This window comes from Phacochoerus africanus, chromosome 9 (genome assembly GCF_016906955.1).
Source record: "Phacochoerus africanus isolate WHEZ1 chromosome 9, ROS_Pafr_v1, whole genome shotgun sequence".
Classification (NCBI taxonomy): Eukaryota; Metazoa; Chordata; class Mammalia; order Artiodactyla; family Suidae; genus Phacochoerus; species Phacochoerus africanus.
In genome coordinates, this window is record NC_062552.1 from 29,055,549 (window position 1) to 29,080,257 (window position 24,709).

General features: G+C 40.7%; 1 protein-coding gene across 2 annotated transcripts in view; it reads right to left on the reverse strand.

Annotated features, from left to right (window-relative positions):
* The window catches only part of KHDRBS2 (KH RNA binding domain containing, signal transduction associated 2), a 515,090-nt gene extending 492,504 nt beyond the window's left edge, over nt 1-22,586 (reverse strand). For both annotated transcript variants that reach the window (XR_007137030.1, XM_047796004.1), the window contains exon 1: nt 22,245-22,586. Coding sequence is in view for 1 of the 2 variants with exons in the window: in XM_047796004.1 (XP_047651960.1) it covers nt 22,245-22,335 (91 nt within the window). In the remaining variant the exon portion in view is untranslated. The remainder of the gene's footprint in view (nt 1-22,244) is intronic.
* Nucleotides 22,587-24,709: the final 2,123 nt, after the last annotated feature.

A 24,709-nucleotide genomic window follows, 5' to 3' on the forward strand; every position in this document is an offset into this window, starting at 1 on the left:
TTGGTTTCCTTTGCTGTGCAAAAGCATGTCAGTTTGATTAGGTCTCATTGGTTTATTTTTGCTTTTATTTCTGTTGCCTTGGGAGACTGACCTGAGAACACATTTGCAAGGTTGATGTCAGAGAATGTTTTGCCTATGTTCTCTTCCAGGAGTTTGATGGTGTCTTGTCTTACATTTAAGTCTTTCAGCCATTTTGAGTTTATTTTCATGCATGGTGTGAGGGTGTGTTCTAGTTTCATTGATTTGTATGTAGCTGTCCAGGTTTCCCAGCAATACTTGCTGAAAAGACTGTCTTTTTTCCATTTTCTCTTCTTGCCTCCTTTGTCAAAGATTAATTGACCATAGGTGTCTGGGTTTATTTCTGGGTTCTCCATTTGTTCCATTGGTCTGTATGTCTGTTTTGGTACCAGTACCACACTGTCTTGATGACTGTGGCTTTGTAATATTGCCTGAAGTCTGGGAGAGTTATGCCTCCTGTTTGGGTTTTTTTCCACTGGATTGCTTTGGCAACTCTGGGTCTTTCGTGGGTCTATGTAAATTTTTGGATTGTTTGTTCTAGTTCTGTGAAAAAATATCATGGGTAATTTGATAGGGATTGCACTGAATCTGTAGATTGCTTTGGGTAGTATGGCCATTTTTACAATATTAATTTTTCCAACCCAGGAGCATGGAATAGCTTTCCATTTCTTTACATCTTCTTTGATTTCCTTGATTAATGTTCTCAGCATTTAAGTCCTTTACCTACTTGGTCAGGTGTATTCCCAGGTATTTGATTTTTGGGGTGCAATTTAAAAGGTATTGTATTTTTGTATTCCTTTTCTAATATTTCACTGTTAGTATACAGAAATGTGACCAATTTCTGAATGTTAATCTTATATCCTGCTACTTTGTTGAATCTGTTGATCAGTTCAAGTAGTTTTTGGGTTGAGTCCTTCAGGTTTTTTATATATAGTATCATGTCATCTGCATACAGTGAGTTTTACCTCTTTTCTTCCTATTTGGATGCCTTTTATTTCTTTTGTTTGTCTAATTGCTGTGGCTAGGACTTCCAGTACTATGTTGAATAAGAGTGGTGAGAATGGGCATCCTTGTCTTGTTCCAGATTGTAGTAGGAAGGCTTTAAGCTTTTCTCCATTGAATATTATATTTGCTGTGGGTTTTTTTGTAAAAGGCTTTTATTATGTTAAGGAATGTTCCCTCTATACCCACTTTGGTAAGAGTTTTCATTCATCATGAATGGATGTTGGACTTTTTCAAATGCTTTCTCTGCATCTATTGAGAAGATCATGTGGTTTTTTAGTTTTATTTTGTTAATGTGGTGTATGATGTTGATTGACTTGCATATGTTGAACCATCCTTGTGAACCTGGGATGAATCCCACCTGGTCGTGGTGTATGATCTTTTTATATGTTGTTGGATTCAGTTGGCTAAAATTTTGTTGAGAATTTTTGCGTCTATATTCCTCAAAGATATTGGCCTATGGTTTTCCTTTTTGGTGGTATCTTTGGTTTTGGAATTAGGGTGATGGTGGTGGCATAGAATGTCTTTGGGAGTGTTCCTTCTTCTTCAACCTTTTGAAAAAGTTTAAGGAGGATGGGTATAAGTTCCTCTTTGTATGGTTGGTAGAATTCACCTGTGAAGCCATATGGCCCTGGCCTTTTATTTGTAGGGAGTGTTTTTATGACACATTCAATTTCATTTCTAGTGATCAGTCTGTTCGGTTGATCTATTTCTTCTTGATTCAGTTTTGGCAGGCTGTAAGTCTCTAGAAAGTTGTCCATTCAATTATTGAGATAGTGACAGCAGAGGTTTATAACCACATAATTCCAAACTCACTGACTGCTCATCATTTTTTTTTGAAATCTACCATTTTAACTCATTAGTTCCAATGTACTGAGCCTATCTTTTTCCTATTCCTTACTGAAGTCACTGAATCTATACATTGAAGGGGAGCTCAAAAATTAAGTGGCATCCAAGTTTGTTCTGTGGCCCAAGTAAAGTGAAAATAAATTCTAAAACACAATAGGCCCAGAGGAATAATAAGAAACCTCTATTTTGATTAATACCACTAAAGAAAGGCTATTTTTAATGAGCTGAGGTTTACAAACGATCAGAAAATTAATAAACTGAAAAGTTTTACTTGAAATATTGTTCAAGTAACCTAAGAGAGACATAGGGATCCATGAAAGTATTTGCAGTGCAATATATACTAAAACATTATTTAGACAGAAAATGAACTTATTTGTTTGATCTCTTCCATATAATAAGTCACTAAATGATAAAAGGTAAAGACAAAACAGACCACTGAAAAACTGTCTCCTGGATGCCCCCCTTACTAAATAAGCAGCTCTCTCATCTCAAACACAAACCAATGCTGTTAATTAAATTAGCTTCCACCTTGATGGGCAGAAATGACAGGATTCCTCTAACAAGCCTCTGTGTGTGTGCATATATGTGTGTATGTGTATATGTGTGTGTATGAGTGTACATGTATACATGTGTGCATGTGTACATGTGTGAGTGTGCACATCTTATATGTGTGCATTCTGTGTGTGTACAAGTGTGTACGTGTATATGTGTACGTGTGTGTACATGTGTGTCGTGTGCATGCACATATTATGCTTATGTGTATGCACTTTTTGAGTTATACCATTAGTAGTTAAATAGACTCTTGTTTAACATATAAAAAGGATTTAAAAGTGTGGGATTTTCTTTAATAAGAAAGTTAATTGAGGAAGGATTAAGAAAATGAATTAGCTAAATGTTATACTTTCTATTACATTTAGTTTAAGCAACCCAAAAGTCTATAAATATCACAATAGAAAATGAGAGACCTTGTGGCTGTTTCACCAAAATTCTTTTCTCCTTTCCTTGCTCAATTAGAAATATCTCCTATTCACCTGTTCACAGCAGCCTTTCTGCTCCCAGCAGCAAATGGAAAGGCAGAGCACAGCAATGGGCCTTTGAAACCAAAGAAAAGACTGTCACTCCCAAACTACCAGCTATTTCCCTTTTGAATACAAACATACTATTTGAAGTAATTCATTTAGATTTTTCTAAAGGTACCTTGTGTAACCTTGCAAGTGGTGATTTGTAATGTGGCAGGCTGTTATCAGGCAGCTACAATATTTTGCCTCAGTTCAAATAAAGAGCAGCATTATTTTCAAGTTCATTCATATAGAAACATTCCAGGGGAGGTACTCCCCGAACCTCTCATGTTTTTCCATTGTCGTTTGAGGGGGGCAGGAGGCGGCTAGGGAGACAAACCATCCTCTCCCCTATCAGGCTGACTCCTGTCTAAACCACAAGGGACTCTCACATGTGTTGTCTGTCCTGCACAGCCACCAAAAGGGCTAAAGCCACCTTCCAGTCTAGCATCCTATGCCCTGCAGTGTCTGCTTGTCCCTTCAACTTCATGACACACCTGTCCAGCTTCCAACAGCCAGGGCCCATACAGTTCTTGCCTGCGGCCATCACTAGCCGTCAGAGCCTACTTGTTTGCCAAGTTACATGCTTGTATAGGTCTTACACTAGCTCCCCAAATTCCCCATGTGAGGGAGCATCAGTTGCCCATTCACTTAACTGGCTTGGAAAACACACTGTCCTTGGCTGCCTTTCCTTCATGTCTAAATTCCCTATTTCTTGAGATCAAAAACAAATTACTTGCACTTCAATATTTGCCTCCAGGCCTACTTCTGGAGAAAACTAAGACAAAATGCACCTCTTGTTAAATAAGTTTGAACTTAAAATCACTCAAAATGAAAAGGGCAAATCTGAAACACATATTTAGCCTAACACACCAGATTCAACAGAGAACAGGACAACGTAGTAACTGTATCCTTTGTCCTTCTTACATCATCTCCTAGAATTAACAGTTTGAAAACAGCTTAAATAATGGGATATACTTACATGGGCATTTTTAATTTAAATTATAATTATAATTAGACTCATAAAGATTCAAACAAAGAAAAGGCCAACTCTTTAGAGGTTAACAGAGTTGCTCTGGCATCTTGGTTTGCTTCAGTGATAATAGTTAAGAAAGTTTTTACATTCAAATCCTCGTCTCAAGGTTTGCTTTCAGAGGAACACAAATTAAAACATTACATGGGACTGCTATTATTCAAAGACCAGTTCTGTTTTCTCTTAGTCAAAGTTATTTTGGCTGCAAATAACAAAATAATTGAAGCCACCTTTAGTCATTATCATAAAAGTGTGTATCTTGGGAAAACCCTGGAGCTTCTCAAGGAACCAAGGTTAGCTGGGTTTCTGGAAACATCTCCCATGAAACCCCCCGTAGGGAACTCCGAAAATTCTCCCTCAGATGGCCTCAGTCTGTGGATCTCTTTTGTTCTGAAGATTAGACTTAAAATTCCAGAGTTTACATATCCCCAGTATGAGGAACCAGCCAAACTGGATGGCTTCTTCTGGATTTGAAAATTTCTTACCCGAAAAAGTTAGGTGGCTGCTCCGATCCCTTTGGCTGCAGCCAAGTAAACAGGGTTGGTAGTTCGGTGCCCTCAAGAAGGAGATTCAGGGGAGTTCCCATTTTGGCTCAGTGGGTTAAGAACCCGACTAGTATCCATGAGTATGCGGGTTTGATCCTGACCTCACTCAGTGGGTTAAGGATCTAGCATTGTCACAAGCTTTAGCATAGGTCACAGATGTAGCTCAGATCCTGGGTTGCTATGGCTGTGGTGGAGGCCTGAAGCTGCAGCTCCAATTCAATCCCTAGCCTGGAAACTTCCAGATGCTGCAGATGCAGTTTTAAAGGGGAGGGGGGCAGAGATGAGGTGATCTAGGTTCTAAGAGAATATGGGTCAAAACAAATGTAAAGGATCCTCTAAAACACTATATGTTAACAGTTATCAGGGACTAGAAAGTGAATTGCATCTAAGAAAGTTGAATTTTTTCATTTCTAATTGAAAGTGGTTAAAATAAGCTACTGGAGTTCCCATTGTGGCTCAGTGGTTAACGAATCCGACTAGGAACCATGAGGTTGCAGGTTCGATCCCTGGCCTTGCTCAGTGGGTTAAGGATCTGGCGTTGCTGTGAGCTGTGGTGTAGGTTGCAGATGCAGCTCCAATTAGACCCCTTGCCTGGGAACTTCCATGTGCTGCGGAAGCAGCCCAAAAAATGGCAAAAAGACAAAAAAATAATAAAAATAAAATAAAATGAGCTACTAACAGAAAACACATTAGTTACCTCAAAGACTTTTATTCTCTCCTAATCACTCCATGGGGATCTTAAACTAATATTGTAAAAGTTTGATACATATATAAAAGACATTTTCTTTCAGGAATTTAAATTTATCTATAAACTACCACTTAGGATAAATCATACATTCTAACATTTCCTGTTCAGATAAATTTCAAAAGCAGTTTCCCTTTATGCTAACATGAGGAATTACTAATACTATGAAACTTTTAAAACATATGATAAAATGGTTAGGTTTAGATCATCTAATCCAAACTTCCATTTCCAAGTAAGTATCAATAAATATCCTTTGAGAAAAACAAAATAGTATTTTTCTTCTTCTCAACATTCTAGAAGAGGTTTGATTTTATTTTTGCTTTTTAGGGCTGCACCTGCGGCATATGGAAGCTCCCAGGCTAGGGGTCGAATCGGAGCTGCAGCTGCCGGCCTACACCATAGCCACAGCAATTTGGGATCCTTAATCCACTGAGCAGAGCCAGGGATCGAACCCCCATCAAGGATATGAGTTATTTTCACTAAACCACAACAGGAACTCCTAGAAGAGGTTTTTAATACTCCCACAGGAACACATTTCAGTATTTCACAATGCTATACCACTTGGCATCTAAATTCATTTTTCCTGTAGTCTAAAACCAAACAGAGATTGTCCACTGCATCCTTGCTTCTAAAACCCACAACAGGATCCCTTTCCTCTGGGGAGTAGCGTTCCTGACGACATCAACCAGCTCCCCCCAGAATTACCTTGTCAGATGCCAGCACTGACGGTATGATGTCAGACTGGGTCACTGCTAAGTCTTCTTTGCGGCTGTTAGTGCTGATACAATGAGTGCCCACGTGTTTACAAAATGACAGTGATTTGGCACCTGTGCTTTAGGAATGAATCTGAAGTCACCAGCCACTTATGCCCTCAGGCAACTTCCAATACTTTATGTCACATCTCAGGGTGACAGCGATGCTGCACTTAATATGCCATTAGATCCAAATGGGTTATCACTGTGGATGCAGATGTAGGGCTTAGTTGTTCTACAGGTGTATCTATTTTACCCGAGGTAGGATTGTTAATGCTATACAATACAGTGTGTCTGTACAATGTATTTTTTACCTGAAAAAAAAAAAAAACACAAAAAGCATATAACCTACTATCCAAAATTATACGGCTTTTTGTTGTTGTTGGCCACACCCAGGGCATGTGGAAGTTCCCAGGCCAAGAACTGAACCTGTGCCACAGCAGTGACCCGAGCCATAGCAGTAACAATGCCAGGTCCTTAACCCACTGAGCCACCAGGGAACTCCTACGTAGTCTTTTTAAATAAAATGTTTAATGCACCTACTATTGCCTACTTTTTGTGATACTAGAACCTACTTTGCTACTGAGGAAGTACAACTGTTGAGGTTTTACTGGCTATCACTACTGCTTGCTGGCAGCAAATACCTGACTTCTTCATTGAATGAATGATGTCCTTGCCAGATTCAGCAAACATCAAGGCTTCCAAGATGGCTAGTCTCCTCCTCAGTTCCAGTAAGAGTATATGCGTGTTTTCTTAAAAGATTAGGTTCTAACCTCTGAGGCAATGGTGAAATTTTCATGTAGCTATACCATCTAAACCTATGTCATGCTTCATAATTCTAAGGCAGGCACGATTTCCTTTGTATTGGAACAAAGATGCTGAGGGTCAATATTGCAAGAGAGTTCAAATATTGCAAGACAATTCACATATTCTTTATTCTTTATGTTTTATATCCTTAAACACTATATGTTCATCATGTTTACACTGTATCTTTTAACACTTTCAACATGAAAATGAGCAACAGAAAATCTATTCAGTAAATGGCACCAGATATTTAAGTGTTAAATTAAAAAAAAAAAGAACTTTGACCCTATCTTGATACCTTATACAAAAATTCAGTCCAAATGCGTCATAAGCCTTTAGCTTAAAAGCTAAAACCATAGAGCCTCTAGAAGAAACTACTGCACAGACCCTTTGTGACCCTCAGGTGGGCCGAAATGTTCTGGGGAGAGAACACAAACAACACGAAGTATAAAGAAAACAGTAACCAACTAGACTTCAGAAAAAAATCAACAACTCCTCTTCAAAAGACATTTTAAGTAAAAGGTATTGAGAAAATATCAGAGAGAAATACATCGCCAGGAAATATCTGACATTCATCTACTTAACAAAGTATCCAAATTCAGAACATTCAAACTACTCCAACAACAATAAAAAGACCAACAATCCAATTAACTATCCATCAAATAAGGCAACATACACAAATGCCCAGCAAGGACATGAAATCATGTTCAACATCATTAATCTCAAGGAGCTGCATTTAAAACTACAGTTAAGTTACCACTTGAAGCCGCTAGAATAGCTGTGGTTGAAAGGACTGAGAACTTCAAGTGTTGGCAAAGAAGCGGTACAACCAGAGACTTCATACACAGTGGGAGAGTACAACTATACACCACGTTAGACAACCACGTTGCAATCCCGCATAGGGTTAACCATACACATCCAACACACACCCGCAATTCTGCTTCACGTAAAGAAAACATGTCCACAAAAATCTTGCACATGAGCACTCGCGGCAGCTGATTCAGAATAAGCTGACCCTGGAAACAGTCCAGATGTCCATCCACGCGAGACTAGAAATCAAACTGCAAGATATCGATACAACGGAACACACTCAGCAAGAGAAATAAGCTATTGCTAAATGCAGCAGCATGGATAACTTTCGAGACCATACGGAACTTAAACTTCTGAGTCTTTCCTCATTCCAAATCTACTACATGCACCTACTTTTTTCTTTGGCACTTCTAACTTGTTGGCACATGAGGCTTGGTTAATCACTGCCACCTTCTTGACACATTTTCTCCTTGAATCTGTGACTCTTCAGTCAATATAGAAATGTACCGCCTCCACTGTAATCAGTGATGCACAGTGAAGGTGAGCTGATACCTGCATCTGCTGTTCTTAAAACTTGTACTACAAACATTTCTCCACATGGGGTTTCATCGAAATGTGAAAAGACGTATGTACTACCTTTCAAAGACTCGTTTTGGCTCTGGAGGACATACAAACTATCTTAGATCTGAAAGAAGACATTTGCATATGCAAAAAGTTAATTATTTATTTTAAGGTTAAACACTATTTTATGAAATGTTTATTATTATTCTGTCAGTGTGCTATTTCTTACCCTATAACGTGACAAGATGTTGAAGAGCTACTGTTAGAATAGAATAGAATATAGTAGGTAAAGTCAAAATTCTAGTGTCTGGGAGTTCCTGTTGTGGATCAGCAGGTTTAGAACCTGACTAGTATCTATGAGGATGTGGGTTCGATCCCTAGCCTCACTCAGTGGGTTAAGGATCCAACGTTGCTGTGAACTGCGCAGCAAAGGCTGCAGATGCAGTTCAGATCCAATGTTGCTATGGCTGTGATGTAGGCCAGCAGCTGCAGCTCCCATTTGACCCCCTAGCCTCAGAATTTCCATATGCCAATTTTCCTAAAAGGCAAAAAACAAAAACAAAAAACATTAGTGTCTGGATCCTAGATCAGCCATTTGTCTGTTTTGTGACTGTGGGCCAATTTCTAGATCTCTTTGAGCCTTTGTTTCCTCATCTATGCAACAGGTTCTTGTCAACCACACCACCCATCAATCACCCCATGATCCTCTGCAAATTCACATGCAGTATTTATCCAACAGCAGCAATCAATGAAAATTCTTTTCTTTACTCCACTTTGTCTGGCTTTCTTTAAAAAATTGGAAGCAAATGTTATGAATAGCACAAGGCAGCTTCTAGATGTACAACCTGATGAGTGTGGAAACTGCCCAGTCTCCTGTAGGCAGGACACTTGACAAGACAGAGAACCCTTCCATCAGCCGGAGACTCTGCTTACACCACTTTACCATTAATCTGTACTCCTTTGGCAACCACCTTTCTGATTCCTATCATCACAGGTCACTTGGTTCTTTGACTTTATATAAAATGTTCCTTTAGGTTGTACAGTTTTTTGTTTTTTTGTTTTTGTTTTTTTTTTTTTGATCAACAAATCCAGAGTTCTTAACTTGGTTTACACCATCTTTACCATTCTCTTTAGACCCACTTTTCTAGACGCTTTCTTTTGCACTGTATTTTCCAAGCCAATTTAATCTTTTTGGTTCCTGGACCCAACTCCATCCAACGACCCTTTTCTTGTACTTCAGATCATAGTTCCAAGTCCAGGTTGTTACCTGTACTTCTAACTTACTGGTTGCAAACCAGAGGTTCCCATGACCTGCCCCCAACCCATGGGGGAAATGTGCTAGAGTAGCTCACAAAATTCAGAGAAACATCTTACTAGATCACCCGTGTGAAATGGAGTTTGGCACTTGCCATCTGCCTCCACATGGATTAAATCATGTGCCACTCTAGCTGCCAACCTGCAGCAGCCCTGGAGAAGAACTCAGGGTGGAGATTAGGAGTGAGGTCCTCTGTGCTCTGGGAAAACTGCAAGAAGAGGTCTTCAGACAGATATTTTAGGATTTATGAGCCCACTTGCATCTCCTCATATCTTGAAAATCACTAAAATCCTTCATAGTGATGTCTGCTGCTTGTGATGAGTAGAAACCTTCGCAAGACCAGCCACAAGCTTGTGTGAAATGTGTGCATGGCTGCAAGCACCTGCCCCTTCACCCTTATCATACCCTGATACTCCCCTTTCCTCTCTGGGGCGCTATTTCAGAGCTATGGGAAATACTGCTGCCTGGCCTTAGGTAAGTGGTCATCTGTGAATGCAACCACCTCTAAAGGTGAGAGCTGGTCGTCCTGCAGGCTGTGAAAACTCAGGATACTGGCCCCAATAGCTGAGGTGCACATCAAAGGAAGGACTTCAGCGAGGGCAGACCTCTTTTGTTCCTGTTACCTGCCCTTTGTTGCAAAAACTCCTGTATATCCTAGCTCCCCCCTCGCCTCCTCAGAGAGGTTTCTCAGGGCTACCTGAGATGCTGTCGCCTGGGCTTAAGTCCTAATAATTTTTGCCCTCCCAAAAATATAACTTTCAACTTTCAGGTTGTGTGATTTTTGAAGTTGACACCAGTTTATTACAGCATGGTATAATTTAGAAATGGCAGGATGGGTTCTGGTCCCATCTGAGTCTGGACTGGTTCCGAGCCCCAGCCAGTGGGTTCCAGTCCCATCTGAGTTGTGCAGTTTCACTTCGATGTATAATTCTCCCAGATTATAGCCTCTTCTTCACTGAATCCCCACCACAACCTAATTTGTTAGATCTTCTTCCTGAGGCCTTCCATCATCTCTGGAGGCTTCTTCAGAGACTCCTAAAGCATCATCTATTTCCTTATCATTGCATTTCTCAGATCCTGTGGAAATGGCTTATTTAATTGCCTGTAATGCTCATCGTCACCTCCCCAACCTACAGGTAGGTCTCAGATTCAGAGCACAGATAAATACAACCAACTGGACTAAATCTATACTGTTTCTCCTTGATTATCTTGTTAGTATATGTTTCACACACACACACACACACACACTGCTCATTTTACTCAAAGAGAAACCATTTGGCTTTTTGCAACTCATTCCAAATACTTATCCCTTCATCTAATTCCATTAAATGGCTTTTAATTATCATAACACCTTGTTCTACCAGATTTTCCTTATATGGATATAATTTCCAATCCTTTACTAATTTCAGAATACTAGCTTACTCCACAGCCATCTATCATCATGGAAGTCCATTCCAAAATAATTTCATATAATAAAATGCCATCTGCCTCAGCACATCAAATGTTCTTTCATCTTCACACAATTCCTTGAAGGCCTCCTCTTCCACCAGCGATTGGATGGATTAAAAGGCAGCTTCTGGTTTTTGTCTTCTAGAAAGCAAAACTTAGTTATGTAGAGATATGGATGATACTTAATTCAATTTAACACTCACATAAAGCTCCCCATTTATAACATATACATGCCTAAACATTCAATGAAAACTGTATCCTATTATGTATTCAGGCAACTCTTTTCATTTTAAAGCCTTCTTTTATACAATGAGGGTATTGCAAATCAAATTTCTAAAAAAATCAAATTCCTGAAATTTCCTTTCGCATTCTAATTGGACACTTACCTAACTTCTGATTTATTACTTCATCAATCCAAATGGATTATGCTACCCTCTCATTTGCCTCTTTACCTTCTCCCATAACGTAGAGGCAAGATTACCTGCCTTTTGGGTTGTAATGTAAGGACCTAACCCAGGGTGTATTTTCCATAAAAGCAGCTGATACTTTGGTCATTCCTTTCTTATTAAAATTACCAAATATCTTCTCCTTGAGCCTCTACTGTCACAGAGGCTCCCTCTGCTAAGCTGCAGGCAGGGCCCATCACTTACTGATGTAAAAGGAACCTGCTAAAAATACCTACACTAGAGGGCGAACACATCCGTCCAGCTTTTCTGTTAGAAGAGTAAAATCTAAAGTTTGGCAGGAAACAGGCAGCAATGGTGCCAGTCCTGTAACAGTGGGGTCATACCAACCAATCTGTTTCAAAGTCATTAAATCCTAAAACCTCAGGACCTACCGACAACATTCGAATCAAGCCATGCTGCCGAGGTCTCAGTGCCTGGCTACACATGGGCTCTGCTCAAAACCCCAGTCTTATAAACAAAACTGACCCTGCCACAAGACACGAGAGGACCTACCATTGTTCTCCCTTCCAAGAAGAATTCAGCAAATAGTAAGCAGTTCTCTTAAAGAAAAGGTCTCAGAAAAATCACACAAAGTTCTCCAACCCCTCTCTGGATCCATAAAAAAAAAAAAAAAAAATTGAAAGTGCCTCAGTGTTCTCCTGTTCCTTGCCACCTCATCACCCAACTCCCTCAGAAAGAAAAGTCAGTGTAAGACATTCGGAAAAGTCAGGCTCTCCTGATAATCCTTAGGCCGATTCCATACGAAGGTAAATTTCCCCACGAATAAATGTTCTTGCCTTATACATCCCATAAGTGAAATAAGTATGGGATTAGGAGAATTCTTCCAATGAATTCATCCAGTGCTCGCATTCGGGAACACATGTCTAAGGTGGATGACAACCACCACGATGATCTCCTAAACATTCTTGCAAATAAACATCTGACCTCCCTCCAAAGCCTGCCTGAAGCTGTGACCCTTCCACACAAGGCAGGGCACTTGCGATGGTGATCCGTGCCTCTGCGCAAGAAAGCCTCGCTGTCCACTTTGTAATTTATTTGCTGTGTGACCTGAAATAAATGAACGTCTCTAACTCTTCGTTTTTCTCATTTTGTAAAACAAGAATAAGGCTAATAACTCTCCCACAGGGCCGGTGAGTGGATGAAGCGGGGGAGGAGTGCAAAGCATCTGGTACAGTGCCTGACAGAGAGGACCCTCCCAATGAGGGCTGGCGGCCGTGACGGGGACAGTGAGGACGAGAATGAAGACCTGTGATCCTTGTGACCAGCAGGAGCCGCAATCTCCTCGGAATTCCTCCGCCGCAACAGTCCGCAAGCTCTGGGCAGACGCCCGACGCACTGTGTTTCTATCGTCTGTACACGGTTAAACCCCCCACAGATTATTTAGACACTAATAAATTACACATCTGATGCCTCTTCATATACCAAAGACACACACTGAGGAACTGTGCTACCCACACATATCCCAGGGCACATGCAATCACAGTCAAGGGCAGGAGAGTCTGGCCCCTCAGGGCTCATCCCCAAAGTATCGCTAAACCACGTGTACCTATAGTAAATGACCTAGAAATTTGTCACTCAGGTGCTCTTGAATGTTTCTTATCTCTCTCTACTGCAAAAGCATGCTTGGAAGTAGTGTCCCGAGGGGAAGGTAAGCAATAGAAGATATGCCGCAAATGACTTGTTTCCCCAAATGTAATCACAACTGAGCAACAGGTTACTTGGCTATCATTTCCCAACTTTTTGACAAATAAAATATGCAATTATTTCAGAACACTCCACTTGAGAAAATGAAGTTAAATAACATGGATATTTGTGAACTTGGGACTGATTAATCAGGACTCCATTATTTTAAAAAAAAAATCTATTTCTATATCAAGCTTATTTATTGAAATTCACCATTTATTTAAGAAAAGAATCTATTACAACCTATTAATACATTAAATCTTGCACTGTTTATTGCTTTTTTAAAAAACTAACTGATTGGAGTTCCCTGGTAGCTCAGTGGGTTAAGGATCTCTTGTCATTGCAGTGGCTCCAGTCGCTACTGTGGCAAGGATTCGATCCCTGGCCCCAGAACTTCCATATGCTCTGGGTGCGGTCAAAAAAACATAGCTGATGTCAGGATGCAATGCTAATTAAGCTACATTTCTTATAATGTATTCAGACCAAAAAAAGAAAAAAAAAGAGAGATCAAATCACATGGTCAAAAATAATTAAGGGCATATGAAATTCTGGTGACCCTACAGAGCCATTTCCAAGGGTTTCTACAAACTGCCTCTAAAAACCTCCCTCCTTTCTACAGCAGCCACGGGGAAAAAAAAGCTTCAGTCTAGGCCGTATACTTAACAGAATCTAGGGATACTGATCAGATATTGTGCCCATTATTCAGATGGGCTTATCCTGGTCATGCTCATTCTTATTTAATTAGTTAATGAAATAGTAGCTCATTCTTGTATAATTAATGAAATAGTAACATAAAAAGCTGAATGTGCTTTTAGAGAAAATCTTATCAAGAAATAAATTAAAACACACAAATGAATGGGGACCAGATATTATATATAAGATAAAGACAGAAGACTTGGTGAAAGGTAGGAAAAAGAAAGCAGGTGGCTGAGTACCACAAGACAAGAATGACACAGAGGAGGTTTCCCAGGCTTTTCTTGTGCTTCACACATGCCCAAAGGGATCCTGGAAAAGCAGGCAAACCAGGAACATCAGCAGAAGCAGAGGGGAAAAAAAGGCTCAATAAAAGCCTGCTCTCTCCAGACCCCGGACCAGAAAGGGGACAACCGAGCACGGCAGAAAACCCGTAGAAGAAAACAGCATCCTCCCCAAACACAGAAAACAAGGACCAAACCAAAAAAACAGTGTCTTGTGCTCACCCCTGTCAAGGGGAGTGAAGAGGTGCCCTCTTCCCTCTGGCTGGAATCAGGGGACCAAATACGGGGAGTGGGGCTTTATTTCCACCCTCAGTGGGGACAGAGGCCACATGGAGACCCATCCGGGACTCCATCCTCAAGAGCAGGACCATGGCATCCTCCTCCCTCCAAGCCAGGGGCACGGCGGGGCGGGGCGGGGCAGGGGGGGTCTTTAATTTGTGCTGGAATTTTCCTCCACCCACCCCTCCTGGTGTCAATAGAGGCCTCAAAGGGAGTGGCAACAAGGTGTCCTCTCTCCTCTGGCCTGAGGGGGATCATGGGCGCCTGGGGAGACTGGGCTTCGCCCTCCTGGGGAAGTGTCCTAAGTGTCCAGGGGCGGCCCCTCCCTCTGCTCTCCTGGCATCAGAGGCCACTCATTAAAAGGTGTGGCGTGGTCAGACTGCTTTTGAATGAGTCACTATGCCAGGGTGCGTGTGTTGGGGTAGGGAGGAGAGATGAAGGGTATGGAGGGTCCACCAGAAACAGAGACGAGGAAAAGCAATCGTGTGTAGGGCTTGGAAGCCAAGGGAGAAGCCAAGAAACTGGGAAAAGACTAAGAGGAGCAAGTGCAGCTGAGACTCCTGGATGTGACCATTAGGAGATGCCTGGCACCAGAATCTCTGGTTTTAGGACAATGATGACGACAGAAGCCAGACGGATGAGCCGTGGAGAGGTGAGCTGAAAAAGTGAGGCAGCTGTACAGACTAATGGTACCAGAAACTTGAAGAAAACAAGGTGCGAAAAGTGTCAAGAGATTTTTTCTATTACTTTTGGCAAGTGAAACAGATATTCTATTTTTTAAAGTGATTCAATTTGGATCCTGTTTATAAATGGCTCCAAGGAAATAGTGGATTGGGGAGGAGAAGTTGGAGAGACTAAGAAAGGACCCATTCGCAGAACAGGGCTGGAGGAGATGACGGGCATGGGGGTCAGGGTTAGGAATACTGTGAACAAATCAGCCTTGAACAAAAAGAAATCGCCTCATCCTCTGGGAAAGAAAAAAGGAGTGTGGACTTTTTTAAAAAAATCATTTCCCCAAGACAATTATTTTTTCTACTGTACAGAATGATGACCCAGTTACACGTACGTGTACACATTCTATTTTCGCACATTATCCTGCTCCATCATAAGTGACTAGACATAGTTCCCAGTGCTACACAGCAGGATCTCATTGCCATTCCAAAGGCAATAGTTTGCATCCATTAATCCCAAACTCCCAATCCACCCCACTCCCTCCCCCTCCCCCTTGGCAACCACAAGTCTATTCTCCAAGTCCATGAGTTTCTTTTCTGTGGAAAGGGTCATTTGTGCCCTATATTAGATTCCAGATACAAGTGATATCATATGGTATTTGTCTTTCTCTTTCCGACTGAGTTCACTCAGTATGAGTCTCTAGTTCCATCCATGTTGCTAAAAATAGCATCATTTTGTTCTTTTTTATGGCTGAGTAGTATTCCATTGTGTATATATACCACACATCTTCCTAATCCAATCATCTGTCGATGGACACGGATTATTTCCATGTCTTGGCTATTGTGAAGAGTGCTGCAATGAACATGCGGGTGCATGTGTCTTTTTCAAGGAAAGTTTTATCTGGATATATGCCCAAGAGTGGGATGGCTGGGTCATATGGTAGTTCTATGTATAGTTTTCTAAGGTACCTCCATACTGTTCTCCATAGTGGCTGTACCAGCTTACATTCCCACCAACAGTGCAGGAGGGTCCCCTTTTCTCCACACCCCCTCCAGCATTTGTTATTTGTGGACGTTTCTTAGGCAGGAGGAGGCTGAAAGGAGAGAGGGACATATCCACCTCCCTGGACGAAAAGGAGGATGAAATCAGCTGCCAAGAGTGGGCTGATGGAGGCTGAGCAGGTGCAGAATCAGCCCTGAGACACAGGACCAGAGCGAATCAGGCTCAAGTCAAACCCTGACAAGTGGCCACTAAGGGGAGGTGGAATTTTTAAAATCCTCATTGGAATCAACTTTCAGAAGATAATTTATTTCATAATTTGGTTTATGAGTTCAAATTTTACTCAGTAGTGATTCAGAGTCATTTGATTACAAAATCAAGCTTCATGTTTAGGTCAAGTCTATGACATTAAAATGTTAAGAAAAATCTTAAAAGCGTCACTTTAATTCGTAGACTCTCAGCCTATGTTTTTGCTTTATTTGTACAAAAATTTCTATTTTAAAATACTGCTTAAATAGTCACAAATAGCATTTTTTAAACCTTAAAGGAATCATGCCTGGTAGGTACTACTTTTGCTGTTTTACAGATGAAGAAACTAAGACTCAGAAAGGAAATAAATGAAATACATTTCACAGTTGGCAGCACTGTCAGTACTCTATTTCAAGTGTTCTGTTTGCTAAAGCAGAATTTCTCCACTATATTGTATGTGTATTTAACTGCAGATCAAAGATGCTTTAAGATGTGATACATATATACAATGGAATATTACTCAGCCATACAAAAGAATGAAATAATGCCATTTGCAGCTACATGGGTGGACCTAGAGAGTATCTTACCAAGTGAAGTAAGTCAGACAGCAAAGAAAAATATCATTTGATATCACTTATATGTGGACTCTAATAAAAACGATACAAAAGAACTTTTTCATAAAACAGAAACAAATTCATTTATTTCAAAACCAATCTTACTGTTACCATACCATACCGTGGGACAGGAGGGAGGATTAAGGACAATGGGACTAACACTCCACTGTATAAAATATATAATTAACAAGAACCTAGGGTATCACATAGGGAAATCGACTCCATTGTATGTAATAACTTCTATGGGAAAATGTAACAGATATGTGTGTGTGTGATTCGCTTTGCTATACACCTGAAACTAATACAACATTATAAGTCAACTATACTCCAATAAGTTTTTTGTGGTTTTTTATTTTTATTTTTTTTAATTTTACAGCCACACCTGTGGCATATGGAAGTTTCCAGTTTAGGGGTAGAATTGGAGCTCCAGCTGCCAGCCTGTACCACAGCCAAGGCAACACCAGATCTGGGCCACATCTGTGACCTAGGCCACAGCTTACAGCAACGATGGATCCTTAATACACTGAGCAAGGCCAGGGATCGAACCCACATCCTCACGGATACCAGTCAGCTTCTTAACCCACTAAACTATAAAGTGAATTCCTCCAATAAAATTTTTTTTAAATGTTAATGTTATGAGACTGACGTGCTACCTCCTGTGCTAACAAGACACCTAAAATGTCAGGGTTATAATTAACTGAAAATTACTGAAGCACATTTTAAAATGTATTTTAAAAATACAGTGAAGCTTGCCAGGGTCACAACTGACAAAACAGGTGATAAAAGAGACATTTGGGCTGTACTTGGCAAATACATCATCTTCCATTTTCTGAGAAGGGGTCTTAGATGACACTCAGTTATTTGTTTAAAACTCAAATGCTTCATGTGCTTTTTGATAGTGATTAGAAATTTAAAACAATCTCTTTCCTGCTGTTAAACCTAGTCATTAACTACCATGGAGGTAACACCTGAGCTTATACTGAGTCAGATGGAATTTCACCACCTGGCATTTGGGCTGCAACACTTGAATCTGTGAAAACTCAACTATGGGCTTTTTTTAAAGATTAAAAAAAAAAAATGTTTCTCAGCTCTTTAAAATGTTCATAACCTAACTGCCATAATTAACTTTTTGTTATAATTGCCTATTTAAAAAGATACCTTTAAAATTTTTTGCCAATTTTTGTTTTTTAGGAAATATGATTAAGATTAGCCCAAATTTATTGAGACCAAAAAAGAGAGTACGTTAATCAAAGGAAAAAAAATCACATGAATACTATTTTGCATCGGAAGCTGGTTTTAGACATACCAATAACTTAAGAACTCACCATATTTTACAGAAAATAGTTAAGTAACACACTCTGAATTTTAAAATCATCTCTATTGAGGAATTCCCTTGTGGCACAGCAAGTTAAGGATCAGGCATTGTTACTGCAGTGGCTCAGGTTCAGTTCCTGGCCAGGGAACTTCCACGTGTCACAGCCATGCCCACACTGCACGCCTCCCCCGCCTCACACCCAGGAAAAAAAAAAAATCTTTATTGCAAATCTCAATGTAGTTAAATCACTACAAGTCAGTATTTGTGATAAACATTAATCTCTCTCACAGTTAAAGCTCACCCACGTCTGCAAACAGGCCTATCCCAGATGGATGAGCAAGCTTTTACCCAAATTTGAAAAAAAGCACACAAGGTTTTTTAAAAACACTTGAACCATTGGGATATTTGGCAATATTTGACTTCATCATAGGAGGCGTCAACCAAAGCAATGATGAATCTACCCATATTTGTGAAGAATTTAGGTTAGGATGTTCCTACAGCCAGAGGACCCCACTCTCGACTGAACAAGAATTTATTAATCCTCCTTAAGGGATGGAATCACCATAATTGAATCTATAAATCTGAACAGATCTATGTCTGTCAGCAGACAGGCATGCTTTACTGCAAACAAGAATATTTCCATGTACATACATTTTGAGCCCCAAACCTTAAAAACAGTTCAGTAGACGCAGGAACATAAATCTATCCCCAGTGCCCCAAATAAGTATATATCTGAAACTATATTATAGTGCAAAAATAAATATTATTAGTCATTTAACTAGGAAGGAACAAAAAAAGTTTCAAAAACGTTCAACCACTAATTTGGATATTCTGAATACATAAACACCACTCCTTTGCTTCAGCAGCAGTCCCAGACCTCATTAGAAATGCAAAGGAACATAGAGATCATTGAGTCCAACTCTTTAATTTGAGAGGAAACGGGCCCAGGGAAGGGAAATTTACCAAGATTCAGTTTAGGCAAAAGTGGCATTAAAATCCAGGAATCTGGATTTGCAGTTCAGCGCACTTCCCAGAAGTAGCATAGATATAAATAACCTCATCTAATTTCATCAGGCAAGCAAATTCAGAAGCTGAGTGGAACCTCAAGGATCATGCTGAATTTGCTGTTTTATCACACTCAAAAGCACCTTCCATATAAATGGACAATTAAATAATATTATCAGAGAAAGAAAATTATTTTAACTACTCACACACATAAATACTCTTCAAACCGTATCAATCAAGATTTTTCTAAGTAACAACAAAATACAAAAAATACTTGGGGTCTCCCATTAGCTTTCTAAGAATCATTCGTACTGAAAACACAGAGCAGAAACAAGGGAAATAAACAAACTATAACACAAATAGCAAAATAACCAACAAACTAGTACTTTTAACTCCTTGGCCTTCAGTGCTAAGTGAGGTAGCTACAATTGAGCACTAATTTGCATCTACAACCAATCAAAAAAGCAAAATAAATCATTGTGAAAGCTCATTGGTTTACATCACTGTCCTCATATGTGTATTAGCTTCCGGAAAATCATTCCACAGAACTGAATCATCTGGATCATTTTTATTACTCACTCAGTCTTGAGACAGTCGGCACAGTGCTGACTGAAAGGCACTTCACCGTGCACCTTCTCTCCAAATGAATATCTATGTCAGGTTTATTTATAGCCAATGCCTTCAATCAGTGCATTTCCAGGTGTGAGAAATAAAATCATCTCAACAGTACTCCCCTATAGAGATCCGAAACCAAACCTCAGCATCTTGGCAAACGGCCTTTGAAAAGATAATGAAAGCTCTATAATGTAAAACGTACGTGAAAAATTATTAGAGATTTAAAAGGACACTCACCTTACACATTTTTAGTAAGCACATAGAAAGAGCTTCAAGTACAGTAAGAGGATTAATTTAAGCCTCTGGATCTTTTTGCCTATCTCTTTATATATCCAAGATGATCACCATCACCTCCTCCAATTCTCTCCTCCTCATCGTGGTTTCTCTGAAATTTGGGTACCTCTCTTTGTTTCTTACTTAGATGCTTCTCTATTTAGGAGCTTTTCCCTCCCAATTCTTTACAAAAGCAGAACATGTTTCCCCCTAGTGGTAAAAAATTAAATTACAAGGTACATAGGAACATGTTCCTAAGTATCAAGAAATCAAGTTCCTGAGAAAAATAAACTGTTAAGGGACCAGGTGCAGAGCCTTCTCTGTTTTACCAGCTGCAGAAATACTTAACACTCGATATAGAGCTCCTCAGTGCATTTCTTTAGTTTGGCAGTTTTCAATACTAAGTACACTGACTCTCATTAATGACTGACAAATTAATCACTGAGCCTGCTGTCCCCTAAAGAAGTCCAATTAGCATGTCTGAGAAAATGATCAATTTCCAACTTTTTCATTTTAAAGACATTATCAGCTAAATGAAAACACTTCTGGAAAATATATTAAAGTAAATGATTTAAGAGGGCTTTATTGCACTTTTAATCATTTTGAACAATCCTAATCACTTATTGACCCATTAATTTTCAATATTTCTGTTGCTTTTATGTAGTTATCTTTATTTTTAATAGAGAACAGGAGAGTTTAATTTTTTAACTGATTTTAATTTTCAACTTTTCTAGTTTTTTTATTCAATAACCACAAAAGTAGTGTTTGCATTTTCCTTCCCAAATCCTCTACAAAACCAACTTGTTCCTTGAAACACAGTTTGTTTCACACATTCAGTATTTTGATTATCAAGCTTCACCTAATTGCTTAGTATACAAAATAGAAAAACACCTGACATTTTATTATTGTTGTAAATAATCCATCAATAAAAGATTTAAAGCTGCCTAATGCCTATTTGAGGCATGAATGGGGGATTAGAATTTTTCCTTCTGTGTACAACTAAATCTCAAAAGACATTTCTTTAATACTGAAGGGCTAAGAGAAAGTTACTTGTTAATTTTGCTATAGGTGAGTTCATAAGAACCTAAGCTACAAAACTGCATTGTAGTCAGTTTGGTGATGAAGCAACTCATTATTAATGAAGCGTTCATCAAAAAAACCTGGAGTTGATTTTATAAAAGCAGGTGTAGATTCTATGGATATCTTAAGTACCTTTACAGTTAGAGGGTATTATTTCAAGATCAACGGAGTAATTTGGTTAATACTGCTCTCATACAGAAGTTTGTGTGTGTGTGTCTTTAAAAAAAAAAAAACCTTTCAAAAGAAAGCAAAAGACAAGACATTTATTTTCCCCTGGGAATGAAATCTCTAACACTACAGGTACACAAAAGAAAATGCACACTTAGTAAAACAGCTGATCAATTGTGGAGCGTTCCCAGTCATCACACTTCAAATAGATTGATAAGCACTTCAGCCTCTTCCATATTCATAAACATAGACGAACACATATAATTTAATCTAAGTTAATTCTAACTTAAGAATTAATCTAAGTTAATTCTTAATTCTAAGACTTCCCATTGGAAAGACTGTAATTAGACTAAAGGATATTAAAATCTCTTCGGAAGGAAGGAAGGAAGGAAGGAAGGAAGGAAGGAAGGAAGGAAGGAAGGAAGGAAGGAAGGAAGGAAGGAAGAAAGAAAGAAAGAAAGAAAGAAAGAAAGAAAGGGAAAGGAAAAGAAAGAGAGAGCGAAAGAGAGAAGAGAAAAAAAAATGCTGATTCGTAGCTAAGAAGCTCTTAAAACACTACACTGATCACCATTCACACCAAGCAGATTTCCCTTCCCTCTGCGGAGTGAAAACATCCCTGTTAGAGCGTTACTCGTTACGTTCCTCCATCAATGATCCTAACCCGGCACAGCTGCACTGCCATTAGATCTCGAGGCTGTGGTCTCCCCAAATTCAGAGGTGGTGGGAGGGGAGGGAGCATCTGCCGCCCGGGATCGGGCTCCGTCCTCAGCTCTGAAGCGAGCATCTTCGGGGACAGTTTCCGCGAAGGAGACAGGCGTTCTCCCCAACTTCGCTCCCCAACCCCCGCCGCGCTGAGAGGGGGGCCAGCGCTCAGTGCCCACCTGGGGGGTGGGGGGCCAAGTCTTACCTTCGGCCAAAAGGCGCGACGCGTGCACAAAAGATGGATCCAGGCTATCTTTCTCTGCCATCAGCTCAGGCAAGTATTTCTCCTCTTCCATAGCGCGGACTTCGGACTGTCCCTGGCAAGGCGCAGGGCACGGCGCTCGGACGCAGGTCGCCGGGCAGCCCCGATCGCCTGCCCGCCTCCGCCGCGCCGAAGGGTCTGGAGCCCTCTCCGGCCCCGCGCCGCGCGCCTGCCCCCGCCGTCGGGCTGCGCGGCCCCGGGCCACCCAGCCGGTCCAGCCGCCGTACCTTGCTCGCGCCCAGCCGGACTCAGAGCAGCGGCCTTAACTGGAGAGGCGGGCATAGGGTGCGTACCTCCTTCTCCCAACAATCATTGGCTAAGGTACCATGAGAGGCGGGGCCCCGAGGAGGCTGCGGGCCCTCATTGGGCCTCCCCACAGTCGGCCCGTCTGAATGGCAGGAAGCAGCTGCAGAGGGGAGGGAAGCGCGGAAGGTGCAAGGGCTTTCTTCTCGCAGCCCAAGCCCACCCTGGCTATTAGGCATGCCCAGTTGTGTGGAGCCCTCGGTGTCTTCTTCGGAGGTTCGGGGCGGGGAGAGAGCGGGAAAGGCACCGGTTAAACAGTGAAGCTGGGGTCCAAGACGGCTGGGGAGATGGGGGTAGGAGTGAGCGCTGAGAGGATGCACTAGGGAAAACCTCAGAAAGGTAGATAGGACTTTACCTGCGTCCCTAAGGCACAGGTGTCTCCTCTCTCAGCGTGCAGGAATCAGCGGCGCACCTGGTCTGGAAGTATAATGAAGACTGCATGTGATCGGCGTCTGGCATTTCCCAAGAGCCTGACCTACATCTTGGGAACACGCAGTAGCGTGTTCATTGATAAACAAATGACGGGGCTAACAGACAATATGGGCCATATTGTGGTACAGCAACGTGCCTCCTGTGTACCATCATTAGGGTGCTCACTTAGCTCTGGTTTTCCTCCATCCATCCCTCCTCCCCCAATCTCTATATGTGGGGGGGGGGAATGAATCTTAAAACTGAAAAGAATATCACCAATTAGCCACAGTTTGTGAAGGAATTGGGAAAACATATGGAAGAAGGAACAGACTAGGAAACGGGTAACTGCTGTTGTACCAGTTTCCCCCTTTCTCCTTTTTTAGATGTGACATTCTCTTTCACCAGGTGCTCTTGCTGAGCTCCGTTTTATCTCTATTTAAAGGAGAGTTAAACCCTCCAGGTATCACCAACACTGCCCATCCTTCTCTTATACATGGGGCTTGAAAATGCAGCTTGCATGCTTAAGATACTACAAAACAACATTTCTACTGTCTCTTTTCACAAACAGTCATTTCCCAGTTTGCCTCTCCCCCACCATTTTTGTCGGTGGAAGAATGGGAGCTACCTTTCCTTCAGGTAAAGCACGCTGCAACTTTTCCAAGTTTTCTTGCAGTAGTCAAATTTTTCCTTATTTATTTTTTAAAGGTAAATTTGAGAGATTTTCTTTGACTTATATACTGTTTAAGAATTTGGAGTTCCCTAGAAGAGAACATAGGCAAAACACTCTCTGACATCAACCTCATGAATATTTTCTCAAGTCAGCCTCCCAAAGCAACGGAAATAAAAGCAAAAATAAACCAATGGGACCTAATCAAACTGAAAAGCTTTTGCACAGCAAAGGAAACCAAAAAGAAAACAAAGACAACTTACAAACTGGGAGAAAATAGTTTCAAATGATGCAACGGACAAGGGCTTAATCTTTAGGATATACAAGCAACTTATACAACCCAACAGCAAAAAAGCCAATCACCCAATGGAAAAATGGGCAAAAGACCTCAATAGACTGTTCTCCAAGGAAGACATACAGATAGCCAACAAACACATGAAAAAATGCTCAACATCGCTGATTGTAAGAGAAATGCAAATCAAAACTACCATGAGGTACCACCTCACACCAGTCAGAATGGCCATCATTAATAAATCCACAAAGAACAAGTGCTGGAGGGAGTGTGGAGAAAAGGGAACCCTCCTGCTCTGTTGGTGGGAATGTAAGCTGGTACAGCCACTATGGAGAACAGTTTGGAGATACCTTAGAAATCTATACATAGAACTTCCATATGACCCCGCAATCCCACTCTTGGGCATGTATCTGGACAAGAGTTTCCTTGAAAAAGACACATGCACCCGCATGTTCATTGCAGCACTCTTCACAATAGCCAGGACATGGAAAAAACCCGAATGCCCATTGACAGATGATTGGATTAGGAAGATGTGTGGTATATATACACAATGGAATACTACTCAGCCATAAATAAGAACAAAATGATGCCATTTGCAGCAACATGGATGGAACTAGAGACTCTCATACTGAGTGAAGTCAGTCAGAAAGAGAAAGACAAATACCATATGATATCACTTATAACTGGAATCTAATATCCAGCACAAATTAACATTTCCACAGAAAAGAAAATCAT